Source organism: Callorhinus ursinus, unplaced genomic scaffold (assembly GCF_003265705.2).
Source record: "Callorhinus ursinus isolate GAN/ISIS: 27379988/994484 unplaced genomic scaffold, GSC_fseal_2.0 scaffold20, whole genome shotgun sequence".
Taxonomy (NCBI): domain Eukaryota; kingdom Metazoa; phylum Chordata; class Mammalia; order Carnivora; family Otariidae; genus Callorhinus; species Callorhinus ursinus.
This window is the reverse complement of record NW_027397082.1, coordinates 25,608,429-25,627,526: the sequence shown is the minus strand read 5'-3', so window position 1 is coordinate 25,627,526 and position 19,098 is coordinate 25,608,429. Positions and strand designations below refer to the sequence as shown.

At 35.4% G+C, this 19,098-nt stretch overlaps 1 protein-coding gene across 4 annotated transcripts in view; it reads left to right on the top strand.

The window, feature by feature from the left end:
* The window catches only part of EXOC6 (exocyst complex component 6), a 245,058-nt gene that overhangs the window by 152,099 nt on the left and 73,861 nt on the right, over positions 1-19,098 (top strand). For all 4 annotated transcript variants that reach the window (XM_025881148.2, XM_025881146.2, XM_025881150.2 and 1 more), the window contains one exon: positions 6,762-6,941. In XM_025881148.2, the coding sequence (XP_025736933.1) occupies positions 6,762-6,941 (180 nt within the window). The remainder of the gene's footprint in view (positions 1-6,761; positions 6,942-19,098) is intronic.

Genomic DNA, 19,098 nt, shown 5'->3' with positions numbered 1-19,098 from the left:
TGTGTGCACGCGCGGCGCGCGCGCGCGCGTGTGTGTGTGTGTACCCCACGTCTTCTTTATCCATTCATCTGTTGATGGACATCTTGGCTCTTTCCATAGTTTGCCTATTGTGGACATTGCTGCTATAAACATAGGGGTGCAGGTGCCCCTTCTGATCACTACATTTGTATCCTTGGGGTAAATACCCAGTAATGCAATTGCTGGGTTGTGGGGTAGCTCTATTTTTAACTTTTTGAGGAATCTCCATACTGTTTTCCAGAGTGACTGCACCAGCTTGCATTCCCACCAACAGTGTAGGAGGGTTCCCCTTTCTCTGCATCCTCGCCAACATCTGTCATTTCCTGACTTATTAACTTTAACCATTCTGACTGGTGTGAGGTGGTATCTCATTGAGGTTTTGATTTGGATTTGCCTGATGCCAAGTGATGTTGAGCACTTTTTCATGTGTCTGTTAGCCATTTGGATGTCTTTGCAGAATGTCTGTTCGTGTCTTCTGCCCATTTCTTGATTGGATTAATTTGTTCTCTGGGTGTTGAGTTTGATTAAGTTCTTTATAGATTTTGGATCCTAGCCCTTATCTGATACACATTTGCAAATGTTTCCTTTGATGGAAAAAGCAAAAGCTTTTTATCTTGTTGAAGTCCCAATAGTTCATTTTTGCCCTTGCTTCCCTTGCCTTTGGCCATGTTTCTAGGAAGAAGTTGCTGCGGCTGAGGTCGAAGAGGTTGCTGCCTGTGTTCTCCTCAAGGATTTTGATGGATTCCTGTCTCACGTTTAGGTCTTTCATCCATTTTGAGTCTATTTTTGTGTGTGGTGTAAGGAAATGGTCCAGTTTCATTCTTCTGCATGTGGCTGTCCAATTTTACCAACACCATTTGTTGAAGAGACTGTCCTTTTTCCACGGGACATTCTTTCCTGCTTTGTCGAAGATTAATTGACCATAGAGTTGAGGGTCCATTTCTGGGCTCTCTATTCTGTTCCATTGATCTATGTGTCTTGTTTTTGTGCCAGTACCATACTGTCTTGATGATGACAGCTTTGTACTAGAGCTTGAAGTCCGGAATTGTGATGCCGCCAGCTTTGCTTTTCTTTTTCAATATTCCTCTGGCTGTTTGGGGTCTTTTCTGGTTCCATACAAATTTTAGGATTATTTGTTCCATTTCTTTGAAAAAAGTTGATGGTATTTTGATAGGGATTGCATTAAAAGTGTAGATTACTCTAGGTAGCATAGACATTTTCACAATATTTGTTCTTCCAATCCATGAGCATGGAACATTTTTTCGTTTCTTTGTGTCTTCCTCAATTTTTTTTTCATGAGAATTCTGTAGTTTTCTGAGTATAGATTCTTTGCCTCTTTGGTTAGATTTATTCCTAGGTATCTTACGGTTTTGGGTGCAATTGTACATGGGGATTGACTCCTTAATTTCTCTTTCTTGTGTCTTGTTGTTGGTATATAGAAATGCAACTGATTTCTGTGCATTGATTTTATATCCTGCCACTTTACTGAATTCCTGTATGAGTTCTAGCAGTTTTGGTCCAACCCCCAGCTCTTAGGTCTTGTTCCCAGCCTTCAAGTTGTCCCAGCTGAGGTCTCCGATATAGTGGAGCAAAGTCATCTCCACTGTTCCATGTCTGCACTTCTCACCACTAGAAACTTAAAACATAATAAAATTCTTGTTATTTTAAGCCACTAAGATTTGGGGTTAACTTGTTACTCAGTAATAGTAACTGGATCAGCAAGTGACATTAAGCTCCTTTCCAGCCCACATGGTCTCTCCTTTTTTGCTATACTTTTATTAGACACATACTCAGCACTAATTTGTTAATATTTATTCATTCTGTGATTCTTTTGATTTAATTTTCTTTTCCAACTAGGTTATAAATAAACTTCAAGGCAGGAAATTTTTAAAAAAATTTTAGCGGGGCGCCTGGGTGGCTCAGTCGTTAAGCGTCTGCCTTCGGCTCAGGTCATGATCCCAGGGTCCTGGGATCGAGCCCCGCATCGGGCTCTCTGCTCGGCGGGAAGCCTGTTTCTCCCTCTCCCACTCCCCCTGCTTGTGTTCCCTCTCTCGCTGTGTCTCTCTCTGTCAAATAAATAAAATCTTTAAAAAAAAATTTTTTTTAGCAAGTACTCATCTATTGCCTACTTTTCTGCAAGCAGTATTCTTGGTGAACAAAAACAGACACAAACACTTCCTGGTTTAATGGAGCGTAGATGTCAGTGGATGTTTTGTACCTACAATACTCAGAGTACCAAATTTATAGTGGCCAATAATGTGTTCTTGATAAGTGCTAATGTTAAGCTTCTCAATCTTCAGGTTTTTCTGAGTAAATTTGCATTGCATTAAAAATTTTAATAAACATGGCTTAAGTTGCTAGAAGTAACTGTTTTGAGTCAGAACTAATTTGCTACTCCCATAGTTAGTAGTGCTTCAGTAAAATTTCAGTCGATGATGTTAATATTAGCTTATCTTAAATTCCTGTTTTATTTAAAGTAGTGTTTATTTTTAATTTATTCTGTAGTTGAGGAGAGACACTGAAAGTTTGTATTGTCTCTGTCAAATTTGTGTTAAATCTCTGAGTGGGGAGAGAAGAAGAATCTTTCTTGATATTCCCATTCTAGTCCTGCTATGAAAACAGGCATGCAAATGGAAAGATGACTGTCAGTAGTTGGTTTTCTTTCAGTCCAGTGTGGCAGTGAGTAGTGAGTGGTTAGACATTGTGAAAACTGGGGAGGGAGGCAAAAAAGCATTAAAATGTGAAAATGGCACATTTTGATTGTTCACATTTACCTTCTCTTACACTGTTCTCCTGAAAATTTCTTAAGGCACACAAACCAAAATACCTAGTAAGGGTTCCTGATTATATTTTTTAAAGTTACAACTCAAATGACATCCTCTCCATCAAGATTTTTATCAAATAAGTAATAATTATTTCCTCTATGTTTACTCAGGATGCTTTGTTAAACCTCTACTATAGCACTAGTTATGTTTTGTTATACAGGTCCCCCCTTATACTCAGAGGATATGTCTAAGCCATCCCCAGTGGACGCTTGAAACCTCGGATAGTACCAAACCCTATATATATTGTTTTTTCCTATATACCCATAGCTATGATAAAGTTTAACTTATAAATTAGGCACAGTAAAAGATTAATACCTAATAATAAAATAGAACAATTATAACAGTGTACTGCAATAAAAGTTATGTGAATATGGTCTTTCTCTCTCAAAATACCTTATTGTACTTTACTCCCCCTTCTTTTTGTGATGATATGATATGATAAAATGCTGACGTGCTGAGAGGGAGTAAGGTGAATGACGTAGGCATTGTGATGTGGCATTAGGCTGCTGTTGACCATCTGGTGATATGTCAGAAGGAGGATCTTCTGTTTCTGGACCATGGTTGACTGCGGGTAACTGCAGAAAGTGAAACCGTAGGTAAGGAGGGACAACAGTATTGTATCTCTCCCTGGATTGTGATATCCTTGAGGGTGGGAGCAGTTTTACTCATCTCAGTGTCTTATTATAGTGATCTTATTCATAGACATGATATAAATTGTATATTAGATTAAACTGTGTTCAAAGAGAATATGTGACTACTAATGGTTAGTGATACTGAAGTCTCTTCTTAGTAAAAAATCTAAATAGATAACTAGTTTTATCAGAAATATTACATTGTCAAACCCAATCTACCCCCAAATCAAATTTAATTTAGCTCTCATGCTTTACTGTTCAGGGTGATAAGTTGTTCACCTTTCTTAAAGTGTTTTGTACAAAGTATTCCAGGGGCTTGTGCAGTCCCCCCCCCAAAAAAAAACCCCAAAAAACTTGTGAGAAAGAGATTGTTCCAGTTTTAACTTTCAAGATGCTCCATAAGTTTATATGAGCCTTTAAGAGAAAACTTAGACATGGGATCTTTTGCCTTGGTTCCAAAGGCCACAATGCCTAGTCTGCACAGTCTCCCTCATGCCATTCTTTCAGAGTGCTGTTGTCTGAGAACCCACAACTACCATTTCTTCTTTTTCTAGTTTTTTAAGGTGAAAGTTTAGGTGATTGATTTGAGATCTTTTTTCTTTTATAATACAGGCATGCATACTGTAAATTTTCTATAAGTACTGCTTTCATTAAGTCCCATAAGTTTTGGTATTATGTTTTTCTGTTTGTTTTGTTTTATCTCAAAATATTTTCTGATTTTGATCTTGATTACTTCTTTGACCCATTGGTTATTTAATGGAGTCTAATGTTTAATTTCCACATATTTGTGAATTTCCCAGATGTCCTGCTGTTATTAATTTCTTTCTTTTATCATTTTTATTTTATTTATTTTGATTATGTTTAGTTAGTCAACATATAGTACATCATTAGTTTTTGTTGTAGTGTTCAACGATTCATTAGTTGCATATAACAACACCCAGTGCTCATCACAACACGTGCCCTCCTTAATATCCATCATCTGGTTACCCCATCCCCCCAACCCCCTCCCTTCTGTAATGTTACTAATTTCTAATCTCATTCTGTTGTGCTTGGAGTACATACTTTGTATGATTTAAGTCCTTTTAAGGCTTTTTTATGACCTTAACATATGCCCTATTCTGGCTAGCATCCCATGTTCACTTGGAAAATAATGCATGCTCTGCTGTTTTTGAGTGGGATAGTCAATGGATGTCTGTTAGTCTAGTTTGTTTATATTATTGATGAAATCTTTTTCTTCTGCCTGCTCAAATCTGTTGAAACCTTGCAGTAATTTTTTCATTTCATTTATTGTACATTTCAATTGCAGAATTTCTATTTAAAAAATTTCTGTCTTTTTATTTATGTTCTATTTCTTGAGGCACTGCTATATTTTCCTTTAGTTCATTAGATGTGGTTTCCTATAGTCTTTGGGCATATTTTAAATAGCTGATTTAAAGTCTTTGTCTTGGGGCACCTGGGTGGCTCAGTTGATTAAGCATCCGACTCTTGGTTTCAGCTCAGGTCATGATCTTAGGGTTGTGAGATTGAGCCCCGCGTCAGGCTCCCGGCTCAATGGGTAGTCTGCGTCCTCTCTCCTTCTGCCGCCCTCACCCATCCCCCCGCTCATGCACACTCTCTCTCTCTCTAAAAAAAAAGAATAGATCTTTAAAAAAAATAAAGTCTTTGTTTTATAAGTCCGATGACTACCTCCTCAGAGTTTCTGTTGATGGCTTTTTTTTCCTGTGTATGGGTCATACTTTCTTATTACTTTTTGTGACTTATAAATTTGTTGAAAACAGGACACTTAAATAATATATTGTGGTAATTCTGGAAATCAGATTTTCCTCTCTTCCCACAGTTTGTTGTTTGTTGTTTTTTTCCTGGTGGTTGGTTGTGACTTTTTTGAATTAATTCTATAAAGTCTGTATTCTTTTTCCTCTGTGACCACTGAAGTCTCTGCTTGGTTAGCTTTGTGGAGAGCTAATGATTGGACACAGATTTCCTTAAAAGCCTGGAACCAATAAGTTCCCCAGTCTTTGCTAAAGAACTCTGTGTGTGTATTCAACCCTCAGGCATTTGATGACTCTGCTTTAGCCTTCACTTCCTGCTTGCACAGGGCTTCAAGGTCAGTCATAGAAGAGAGCTTAGAGCCTTCTTCTGCTTCCGGACTATGGTCTTTTCTGAGTTTATGCACAGCCCTACACAGCCTTCTAGGTTCCCAGGAATATGTCAGAGCCTTTCAGAGTTATCTATGGATATCTCACTCCCCAGTTTTTCCTTTTAAGCTTTTTAGTTAGCTGATTGTATGCCCTGTTATGCACTGCCTCAGGCATATGTGATGTTAAGCGATTGCCTTTAATTATTTTCAACAAATGTCCCCAGAGAAAAGACTTTTTGCACTGGACAAGCCTCAGTTTAAATCAAATAAAGACATCCCTGTAAGTGGGGTCTTCCAGGGAACCACCGGATAGTTGAAATAATGATAATTCTCTGGGAATGTGGTTTTTGAAGGAGCTCCAACCCCATTCAGCCCTGTTTGGTGACCGTCAGGCTATTGGTTTTTACCACAGTTGTGGGATGTTGGTTTTCAAGGATACTGTGGAGCTGGAGCAAGGGAGGAAGAATGGAAATAAGAGCACATTAAAACCCTGCAAATCTTGTTTTCTTACCAAGATACAGCTGTTTTTCTTGAATGAACACTACTTAGATTGCTGCAAGTTTTGAATTAATTTCCAGAGTTCTGGAAAAGTTGATTTTGACAATTTTTGCAAGTTTCCTTGTTGCTTTTATGGAAGAGAGAATGTTTGAAGATCTTTGCTCTGGTGTTTTTGCATCACTCCCATCCTTTCTTTTTTCCTCTTCTGAGAAGTTAACTATCTCTTTCTTTTCTTTTTTTTTTTCCCCTCTTCAACTTAAAACACCAGCAACTGTTCCATTTCTGTGACCATCCAACTTTATTTTTCTCAGTCAGTGGACAGGGGTGGTTCTTGACAGTTTCTGTTTTTTTCACTTCTGTTTCTCCTAAGGGTCTTTTTAAAGCTGTGAGAACAATTCAGAATTAATAACTCATAAATTATCCTACCACATAAGAATGAAAAAGTGATAATGAGGTTGGGAGAAAAAGTGGTGTCAGTCAAATAGACTACTATCAGCCAAAAAAACCAACAGTTTTCTTGGACTTCAAATAAATGACTAAAATAATAGACCAAGGAAAAATATAAAATAAATTTTAGAACTTTAAAAAAGCTTTTTCTATTATCTACTTCTATAACTATTTCTTATTTTTTATTATTTTGTCCCTTGTCAGGATGCCCGGCATGCAGCAGAAGGAGAAATATATACCAAGCTTAATCAAAAAATTGATGAATTTGTTCAGCTTGCTGATTATGACTGGACAATGTCTGAGCCAGATGGAAGAGCTAGTGGTTATTTAATGGATCTTATTAATTTTTTGAGAAGCATCTTTCAAGTGTTTACTCATTTGCCTGTAAGTATAAAAAAATTTCAAAAAGTATTGTATTATAATTTTGCTTACTAAAGTATATTTTAGAATTTAATCTTAGTTTGAGGTTTACTTGTTCAAACCAACTTCTTAGCTTGAATATTTTCTTTCCATTCTTATAAATCCATTTGTGAAGACTTCTAACCTAGCCAGTTGTTTCAAGTTTTAATTTACTTTACTTTTAACCAAAATAACTACAACTTTGTTTCTACCAAAACCAAAATCAAACCCTGAAATTCAGTGTAGACTTAAATTGAAATAAACTCTAATAGGAGTAGTTCTCATAAAAGTCCATATAATCAATGACTTTTCCAGTTAGAAAGGCTAAGAAATTATTGGATATTTTTAGAGAGTAAAAGTAAAACTGGAACATTATCCTATCATATATAGTCATAGTGCATCTACATTTTGTTTTGTTGGGTTTTTTTTTTTTTTTAGATTATTTATTTATTTATTTATTTGATAGAGACACAGCGAGAGAGGGAACACAAGCAGAGGGAGTGGGAGAGGGAGAAGCAGGCCTCCCGCCAAGCAGGGAGCCCGATGTGGGACTCTATCCCAGGACCCTGGGACCATGACCTGAGCCGAAGGCAGACAATTAACGACTGAGCCACCCAGGCACCCCTGTGCATCTACATTTTGAATAATCTATTGATGAAACATTAAAAATATATATATAAATAGCAGGGACATTTGGGTATGAATAGGCTCAAATGCTGAATTCTTCAGATGAGGAATGCAAAGACCAAAGAGATTATGTTGGAGTGAACATGCTTTCGTAAGGTATATTCAAAAATAATAGAACTATTAAAACATGAGTGGCATAGTTTTTGTACAAATAAAATAGGAAAAAAATTTATTGACCTTTTTATTTCATAATAAGATGTACTGAACACAAGGGGGAAAAAAAACCCCAAACCTGGGTTGAAATAATAAAATATAGAAAGAAAAGAAAAAAAGATGTAGCTGAACACAAAAATAAAGTATTTACTCTCAAGCCTACCTGACTGCCTCTGGTTAGTGGGAAAAAAAAAAAAAGTTATTCTACTCATTTTTTGACTCTATCTCCATCATGAGTTGCTCCAAAGGGCCATTTAGAATATTTGAAGGCAGGTGTTGCTAAAAAAGAAATAGAAGAATTTCCTAAAGAGAATTTAATAGTGGATCTTTGCCAAAGAACTTTTAGAAGCTTACCCAGGGATTATATTATGTTACCAACTGCTGTCCTTGTGTTGAAAAAGGGAACCTGTATATATGTTTAATTCGTATTTCAACTAATTTCTAAAAAAGTGTTCCTCATATAGTATGAATTAGTTTGAATTCATGTTGTCAGGATCCATCTCCAGCCAAAAGCAATCTACAAGAAAAAAGATATGTGTGTGCACACATATATACAGATAGACACATAACACATTTTTATGTTGTAATATCTGTTTCACACCTTGGCACAGTGTGATTGGTAGGAATTTTGTGCATAAATTGGGTAGAATTATGAGAGTTTATATGTTAGAAGTGGTTAGGGCAAATATCTCACTTTAAGAGGCTACCTGGAAGGAAATCCTGCTTTCTCATAAGGTGTACTGTAGTAACACTGAGAGGAACAGACTCCTGGCCTAACTAGATCCCTCGTAATCTGTTATGATATTTTGTTTAGTTTTAGGTGATTCTTCATATGCCATTTTGGATTTTTATGTCATCTAAGAGTTTTTCTGTAAAGGAAATAAACTTTTATACAATGCAGACCAACAAATACAACAATAAATACAGGGCATGATCAGATCAAATAAATAGAAAATTATAGTTCATAGCTAAGAAAAGAGAAAATGGACCTAACAACAGTATATTCTTATTCAAGGAATAAACTAGAAACATAATTCCTAAGCAAAAGTATTAAATTATTGACTACAATAAGTTTTAGCTAGCATTGATAATTATATTATGGCTTAGTACATTAATTCTCTGAAATACTAAAATTGTATATTCAACTATATTTTAATCAAAGAACAGAGGCAGTATTATTAAATGTATTGTTTTTCTAAGCAGTGTATGTTATATAAGCTACCATTTTTATTTGAATGTTTTTTGTTTTCTCATTTTAGAGAGGGAGAGCAAGGAGAGGTAGGCAAGGGAGAGGAAGAGGGAGAATCCTGACGTGGGGCTCGATCTCACAACCCTGAGATCATGACCCGAACTAAAATCACATTAACTGACATGAGCCACCCAATCACCCCTGTTTGAATGTTTTAAGCTGAAAATGATTCCTTAGTTTCAGGTTACCTTTGGACCCAGATGGAGGGAGGGGCCGGTTCTAGACTCCTTCAATTCTCAAAGAAGCTTCAGAAGATTATTTATCACATTTAGTCCCAAGTCAGTCAGCTTAAGCAGAAGTAGCTATCCCACTTAGATATGAAGAGTTAAGTAGTGGCCATGTTCCCTATCCATCCTAGTTTTGACATTGTTCAGGGTCAGTGCAGTAAGTTAGAGTCAATGGGATCGTGAGACCAAGGGCCACTCTTTCAAATAGTGTAAGTATTGGTCATTAGTACAAGTAACTGGACACAGAAGTTGAGTCTGTGGGATAAAGCTCTTTCACCCCCCCAACCCTAAAATGTACTTGATAGAACACTTAGTTTAAAGGCTGCACTCTTAGCTTCATTGCATATTTAGTTTTTGTCAGTTCCTCCCACTCTTGCAAAAGAGTATTTTCTCAATCACAGGTAATCATGATGTGCTGTTGCTGACCACATTGCCTGGTAGAGTTTCCATTGGTTCCAAAAAAGTCATAATCCAACCAATAGAATTTTGTCTGCTCACAAGGTATGAGAACAATAGAAGTTAATGGATCATAATAGTTTTGGTGGAGCCCAGGGAAAGAACTTTGTTATTTTCACTTTTTAACTACATTGTGGTAACAACAGAAAGCTGTAGGATTTTGAAGACCAGCAATAATATTCACTGTAGATACTTTGTAGAGTTGGATGAGTTCTCTTCACTTGCACTGTTTCAACCAGTGCATGTCTATGGAGGAGATGGAAAAGTAAAGTAATTTAATATGTTTCCATATTAAAAATACTTACTCATTTGCATTTCCCCTTGCTCTAGCAGAGAAGCCAGGCTCTCTACTGACCATAGAGCTAAATAGGCAGTATTTGCAGTAATGACTGGTATTGCCCCATTACCCAAAATGTTAAGCTGCCCTGTTAAGTATATTATCTGCTTCAGGGGAACTTGCCTTTTTATGACTCAATTAAAGAAAAACCCATTTATCTTTTATTGTTCTTGGGGGCCAGGTTGCTGAAGTGAGGAGAGCATAGAGTTCTAACTCTAGAGTTAGAACAACTTATACTTGAAGCTTAGATTTGTAATTTACTAGGTATGGGATCCTGGCAAGTTGCTTAACCTCTGAACCTTTTACCTTTTGCAAATAGGCATAATCCATTTTCCTATAGGACTATCATAGGATAAATTGAAATAGTGTGTAAAAAAGTTGCCTGGCAGGGTGCTTGGCATAAAGTAAGTATTATTAATAAATGTTAGTTTTGTCTTTCTTCTCCTTTCTTCTTCTGTTACTGTTTTAAGGCCTTTAGTAGTATTAGTTTCATTTTAATATGCTTTACTTTTTTTCCTTGTATTTATGCCTACATTTTTGGCTTGATATTATTTAGCTCTGAGTTCTATACCTTTGCATTATGTAGCCATTAAAAACTTTAATTATGAAAAATATTCATTTTATAAAGCATATTTATGTGAATAATTATAACTTGAGTGCACTGCTTATAATGGCTAACAGATGTCAGTGAAGTCTGATTAATTAGTACATGAAATAAATATTATTGTATCCCTAAATTAATATTCTTGAAATCAGCAGTTTTTACTCTTTCAGATGTGTAAGTAACCCTTCTTGTTTCTAGTATTTTTTTCATTACAATAGAAAATACAGCTAAGTCTAGAAGAAATAAAAATTACCTGTTAACTTGTCAAAGGATAACTACTGTTAACATGTTGGCGTATATTTTCTTTTATATTTTCAAGTCATTTTCTTCTCCACAATTATGAGACTTAATTTAAGTCTAATTTATAAGTAAGTTCTGTTTTTTTAAAATAAGATTTTGTATTAGCTAGAAAATTTAAAACCAAAGGAATTTTAAAAAGCATTAAACATTCATTCACCACTTACACATATGTAAATAGAAAAGGTTTTTTAGCAACTTGAACATATCTAGTTATTCTTCATGAAGACTGCCAAATGGAACTCTGTAACATTTTACTGTGAATGTACTGCCTAAAGACCCAGCACTGGTCTGCTTCTAGAAAGAACAATGAACATTTCCTTTCTTCATAAATAAATAATGTGTTTGTTTCAGTAAAGGTATTTTACTGATTTACAACCACTAAAGGATATGTATAAATGGTAGTGACTCTTTAATTTCTTCATATGTGTATTTGCAAAGGGAACCCAATTTACCCAAATTTTATACTAACAAATGGTTATCTTTTACAGTAGAAGTAAATAGAAGATCATGTATTCATGATTCAGTTTGCTCATATTTCTTCCTTTCTCAGAACTCTATTTTATTTTTAGCCATAATGTAATTTTCTGTGCTTACATTTGCTATTACTCGAGTTGTTAAATAAACTAATCTTGTTTCTGTTTGAACCGTAAGCACCAACTTTTCTTCCAAGAAAGATATGTTTTCCTTTGCTTTCAAATATGCTTAACTTTTGGTTTTCTGCATTACTAGAAGTCTTATGATGAATAATTAAAAAAATGTGATTTTTAGGAATAATGAGTTTATCTTTGGCATCTTTATTACAGAACAGATGCCTAAAAAGCTGTTTATTAAAAGAGTATCTATTGGGGCGCTTGGGTGGCTCAGTCTTAAGCATCTGACTTCGGCCTCAGGTCATGATCTCGGGGTCCTGGAATCAAGCCCTGTGGTGGTGGCAGACTACCCTCTTGGCAGGGAGTCTGCTTCTCCTTCTCCCTCTACCCCTCCCCCTGCTCGTGCGCATGTATGTGCTCTCTCTCTCAAATGAAATCTTTAAAAAAAAAAATCAAAGAATATTAATAGAATCATTTCTCCCCATATCTTTTACTTTAAGATTAGAGATGCCTTCCTACTGAGAGAAATGGCTTTAAAATAGTGGTGGGACATATTATGAGAGCCTGTTGTGCACATTTCTTCTCAACTGTGCATTCAGTGACATCACCTTGCTAGCCATAGGTAGAAGTAGATAGACCATGGCAATCAGCAAATCTTACGAATGAAACCTTTTTTCCCAGAGAATTGTTAAACATTTACTAGCATAGCACTAAATATGGTATAGATTTTAAAATCACATTGCCAAAGAAAAATGATTTACTTTTGATTAACTCAGGAAATAAATCAGAGTATATGTTCAATAATAAAATTATAGTAGGAACTAGTTTCAAAACAGGGAAATGTTATTTGATCTTTAAATTCTGTATCTACTTCCCTATCTAGTTCCTTTTAAGGTGTTTACCTTGAAGGGTTTTTCCCTGGCCTTAATTTTTGCTTCCAGCCAAAAGTGTTTTATTGATGGCCTAATTTAGTATCCTTTGTAAATTCTTTATGCTTAGGGCCATAGTCTCCTTCCCTACTAAATGTATCTGGTGCTACTAAGTCTTTAATTTGCATTTTTAGTTTTCATATATAATTTTGAAACATGCTTTCTTTAAGTGAGAAACAAATATATATCTAATAATAAATGAAGATACATGATTTGGTCAGAAACAGATAGTATCTAACTTTAAAAGTCATTTTCTCCTTAGGGCACCTGGCTGGCTCAGTGTGTAGAGCATATGACTCTTGATCTTGGGGTCATGAGTTCAAGTCCCACATTAGGCATAGAGCTTACTTAAAAAAATATCATTCTCTCCTTAAAAATTTTTTCTGAAGATGCAGCACTATATTGAAAATTTTAAGATTTGGGGTCTGGGCCTGATTCTTCCAATCACCCAGCACTGTGAAAATAGACAAATCATTCAACCTCTGGATTAATTTGTTAATGTCTGTTTTATTTCATAGAGCCTGAAGTAGAGGTTGTTTTATTTACTTTTATTCCAGTTAATACATGTACATAGAAATAAGTGAAATAGTCCAGAATAGTTTGGGATGGAAAGTAGCCCCTCTCCTTGCTCTTTCCTCATACCCCGTCCCACTCTCCCAAACTGCCATTTTTCACTGTACGTTTTTATTTCTTCGGGTGGTTATCTTTAAAGATAGAGACTAGTGATTCCCTACTATGAAAGATAGGCATGCATAGCAACATCTCCTTTCCCCCTATTTCTCCCATTGATTGTTACAATATGTTTTATTTCTTCTGTTTATTGTTTCTTTTTATAAAATATTTATATTCCTATTTTCTTGTTCCTTCTACTTTAGTCAGTATCTTAATTCTTTGTAGGACAAAGATAATGAGCTTCCCACCCTTCACTTTATCAGTTCTTCATCTACTATCTTTTGATAACTACTGAGGCCTTTGTCTCTAATTTGTACCAGTTACTCTTTGGAATTGCTAGAATTGCTGTGTAGCTGCTAACCTGGCATTTTTCCTTCTCTGATCTCTGGGTGGGGAACTGTTTCCTGGATTCTGCATGTTTTTATTGCTTCACTGGTTGGTTTTGCTAAACTGCCTCAATAACTTCCTCCTATTTAAATCCTTGCGTATCATAAAATGTCTTCTGTCCTCATGTTTGATAGTTTAGCTGGTTATATAATTTTAGCTTGATAATTTTTATGGCATTCTCCATTGTCTTTTGGCATTCAGGTTTTAGGATATGTGCTTTAATCCTTAATATTCTGAAATGTCATGGGAATGTGTGGAAATGTGAGCTTTTATTTCATTCACTTATCTCTTTACTCAGTGGCCCCTTTCAAAAATTTTGTGTCCTTATTCAGTGCAGGGAAATTCTGTTATTTTTTAGATAATTTTTTTCCTCCATTTCTTATCTTCTCTTTACTGGACTCATTTTGTTAGATGTTTAAGTTCCCAGATTGATTCTTTATGTCTTTTATCCTCTCCTTCATTTCCTGCCTCTTATCTTTTTTTGTTCTGTGTTTTTGGGAGATTTTCCCAATTTTATTTTTCAGTACTTCTGTAAAATATTTTGTTAATTTTTAATTTCTAATGAACCACTTCTGTTTCTAAGTGTTCGTCATAGAGTACTGTTCTTTAAAAAAAAAATGGATATATTATCTTTAAAATCTTCCTGAGCATTAGAGGGTTTTTTTTTTTTGATAGGTATTTTTGGTTTCTTTAATTATCTATGTTACCCTCGAATAGGTTTTTTGTTTCTTTATTTTGCTCATTCTCTTTTTTTTTAAGATTTTATTTATTTATTTGAGACAGAATGAGAGAGAGAGAGAGAGCACATGAGGGGGGAAGGTCAGAGGGAGAAGCAGACTCCCTGCTGAGCAGGGAGCCTGATGCGGGACTCGATCCAGGGATTCCAGGATCATGACCTGAGCCGAAGGCAGTTGCTTAACCAACTGAGCCACCCAGGCGCCCTTGCTCATTCTCTTTTAACAAGGAAGGCCTGGAGAGCTGACAGAAGTTTACTTTGCTACTGTGTAAATACCCTGTTTTTTGTAAACTTTTCTTCTGAGTAGGAATTAACTGGGAATTTTTTAAGAATTGGGGGTGATTTTGCCTAGGATTCTTCACCTTAGAGTGAGTAGCTATGGAGCTAACCATTAGATTATGGCCTCCTCTCTTCAGGGCCAACTTCATGTATGTGTGACCTATGCAGTTACATGGGATCTTGAGTTTAGAAGGTTCCTGCATGTGATTTGGTGCTCAGCTGTTGTTTTCTTGCAATTCTTAATAATTTTTGAACAAAGGGCACCACATTTACCTTTTGCACTGAGCTTCATAAATTATGTAGCTTTCTTTCCTCTCTTTCTGTTTTCACCACACCATGCCAGAATGAGCAGAGCTCTTTTTCCCTCTCTTCTTCCTTCCCTCCCTCTTTCTTTCCACCTATACCAGAAGCCTCAGCTCTCCTCTAAATGTTCTTTCATTAAGGAAATTGCCTGTGCTCTATAGTTAAGGGATCATTTGGCATAGTTGTTCAAGAAATCTTCAGTCACCTTTCCTATTTTTCCATCCCATTTCTCATTTCTGGCCTCTCTCACACCTGCCATCTCTGGACCTCTCATACACAGCTGTCTCTCAGCTCCACTGTAGTTCCCTATTAGCAAATAATGGGCAGTATTTTTCTTTTCTCTGTTTCATGTGCTTTCTGTCTTCCAGAAATCATTTTCTCTGCTCTTAAAAATTTATTACTTTTTGCAATTCTGTGCTTTTTATTTCACTTGTATCTCAGGGTGCATGTGGAGTAAAAACATTAACTTAGTCTACCATCTTGAATCTAAACAACCTGCTTCCTTCTCTTTGAAGTAAAATGATTGGATTAGGTCATCTCTAAGATCCTTATATATAATATTATGTTTCTAAGCATCATTATTTCATACAGATGTAAAGTCCCAACCTAAACATAGATTTATTTGTTCTGGCACCTTATTTTCTCTTTTAGCCTTACCCTTTTATGTTCTTTATTCTTTGGTTCAAACTTTTTTCTGAGTTAAGTATATGGGTTTACATGTCCTTTTACTTGATTGAAAATTATAAAGGAGAATTTTAATAGTCAACTGTACAATCAGAGGTTTTAATCACCCTCTCTTTCGTGTGACACCAGAAAGAATTGTATGAAAAATACATATTGTAGTTTTAAAATAATGGCACAGGCAGCTTTGAATGCATTTTAGTGCTTATTTAGTGAAAACATAACCATATATTATATATATATGCTTACAAATTGGTTTTCCTTATTTGGATACTAATTTTAAAAATATATAATGGTAATGAATCACATTGATCTGATTTGTTACCTATAAGTCATAAAAATGGTATGATGTGAACTATGATGAAAGCATACCACATCCTATGACTTACATGGGGTTCATGTTAAATGTTGTTGCCTGACTTTTATTGGAAGTTAAATCTAGAAAGGACTTAGGGATTATCTGGAGTCTAGTCCAGTCTTCCAGAAGAGAGAATTGTCTAGCTAACACAGTTCCCAGCTTACTGTTTACTGGGGTTAATTAGGATGATCAGGCTGGCTATTCTTCTCTTCCTGCTTGTGGGTTTTTTTTTTTTTTTTTTTTTTTACTCATTGTGTGTTTGGTGAAGAAGACAGCCTCCCACACAGAGGGGCACCTTCAATGTAGGCTATACCAGATGTTCAGCTGCCACTAATAAATAAATTTTGAATTTTGTTGATCTAATAATAAGGTTAAATTCATGTTTCAGGTAACTATCTTTCTTAAAAAAATGGTGCTTAAATATTATATGGTTTATTATCAGAATTTTAAAAGTAAATTAGATAATTTTTAAAAAGTAAACAGTATTTTCAGGCTATTGTAGTTTAATTTTATTAATTTTTATTATTTTAATGAATTAAGATTTAATTAAATTAAGCCCTAATATTTTAAAGGAATAAGCTAGTACTATATATTTAGTACAGAACTTCAGCAGGAGCGTATATGTATTTAAATTGAGACCAGTGATTTGTGTTTTCGCTTTGACTTGTTCCTCACTTTTTGGGAAGAAAATACACTTAAATGATTAATTACAAGATAATTTAATGTGCCATCTTTCTTTGATTACTTTCTTTTAAGCTATAGTAGCAGATTATGTGGAAGCTTAGTGGCTTATCCTTTCTAAGCATCTTCAGAATCATACAGTTTTTTATTTGTAAAGAAAGAGACATTTTATTTCTTTTTGTATTAAAATCATTTGCAGGAAGAGATATTTGTTAACAATTTTGATTCCGGTGCTTGGCTCTAGACCTAACTGAATTAAAATTTCCAGAGCTTAGAAATCTGCATTTTTTAATTAACATTTGAGAACAGCTGCTCTGTGGCAAAGAACCCTGTGCAAGAGTTGGTGTTTTCTAAATTTGCCAGTTCAGCAGACGTTTAGTAACTACAAAAGTTCTTGGTATTCAAGACTACTTGATTAGGTAGACAGAAGTTTGGAGGAGGATTTGTCTAATTGGTGTGGGTATAAAAATTCACATACAAATCTCCAAAATAAAATTATGGTCACAAGTATGTAATAAATTAATGCCCTTAAATTATAGCAAACACACAGAGCCGGCTTGCCTGTTTTGTAGTGTATTTTGCTACTTGAAACACTGCTTCTACTGCTATTGGAATACATTTTCCTTTTTTATTTGATTGCCTGGCTGACTTCCTCCTCAGACTAACAGCAGTAATCATGCAGCCATGTCGGTAAGTAAATACAAGCCAAAGCTAGTATGTGAATTAGATAATAGTGAACTTCCTGCAGACTTATTTTTCTCTGCTTAGTTACCTATAGTAAATCCTAATTATTTGGCAATATTTTTCGTATGGTTGTAGTTTTGCAAAAACTTACATTTGAAGATAATAGTCCTTATTTTGGTGAAACTATCAGGAGGAATCTCTGGGACTTGATTGTGAAAGTTAGTATTATGGTGCATCTGTGGTAAGTGTAGTGCTTTGAGAAACTTCTCTGTGGTCACCTCATGCATGACAGGGCACAATATGCAGGTATTTTCCTCATCTGTAAAATGAGGTCAATAAGAGTGAAGGTTAAATGAGATAGTGTACATAAAATAGAAAAGTGTCTAGCATATAATAAACACTCACAAATATTATTACTTGCTTATAAGACTATTTATGCTTTTCTTGAGTGCCTTTTCTCTACAGACGTTATCCCAAACTCCACTTGTAGAAATTTACCTCGCTGCATAACCCCGTATGATTCATGACCTAGTGCAGATTTTTCTTTTTCACTCCAAACCCAGTGTCGCTCGCCTGAATTGCCTTATTAGCTTTTACCTTTTTTCATGGCTTCATCATATTTTGTGTTTTACTGTGTTTGTTGCTCCATTCCACCTCTAGTTGTGAGCTCTTGATGGCCAGAATAAGAACTCATAAATATTTTCTGAATGTACAGTATAACAAGTTCTTACCTTAAAAAGTCTCATCTAGCATTTGAAATTTAAATGTTCCTATTCCTATTGTTGAAATTCAGATTTTTGTTATTATAATTGTTTTCTAATTAGCCTTTGCCAGTAGTGTCTCCTCACTTCAGTTCATCATACATACCAGTGCCCGATTATTCTTTCTAGGACACAGTCTAATAATATTTCCCTTTTGAAAAGCTTCAGAATCTGTTGCCCATCTAAAGTAAAAATTTCACAGGCTAATGAAAAGAAATTATCTCAGCCTCTTTCCAGGTACATTTCTGACCATTACTCAGCGTGAGCATTCAAAGTGGAAAATTCATTGTGTCCTGGATCTTTTATTTTCTACCTTGGCTTCATTTATAACTGTAAAAATCCTGAATCTCCTCCAGAAGCATTTTTAATGCTACCTCTTCATGAAGCATTTGCTAATTCCACTTAACCATATGTGGATACTTTGTCCCACTTTTATAGTACTGTTTATATTTTGTCGTATACTATAGCCATTTGAAGACTTGCCTTCTTTCCGCTATTAGAATTTAATCCCCTTATGTCAGGAACTATTATCCACCCATTGTATCTTCTGTAGCACCTAAACAATATTTTACACAGAGGAAGTGCTTGATAAGTATTTCTTAAGTTAACATGAGAGAAATAGTAAAGAAATGGATTGTAATAAAAGTCGCTTTCTTGTATGCATAGTGTAAAAATATACTGCACAGATCAGAATTTTTTAATCAGATTTATTTGTGAAGTATAGAATACTTTCTAGTTTTGTTTGTTTTTTTTTTTAGATTTTATTTCTTTATTTGACAGAGAGAGCAGAAGCAGGGGGAGAGGCAGAGGGAGAAGCAGACACCCCACTGAGCAGGGAGCCCAACATGGGGCTCAATCCCAGGACCCTGGAATCATGACCCAAGCCAAAGGCAGCTGCTTAACCGACTGAGCCACCCAGGCGCCCCTACTTTCTAGTTTTGAAAAGAAAGTTGTAGTCTTATTCACAGGCAAAAATTTGGAAAATGCCTGCATGAAAATTATTTAGTAAAGGTGGTGTCAGTACTGATTAGAAATATTTGTATGTTTACTCTCCTTGCACATCTCCAT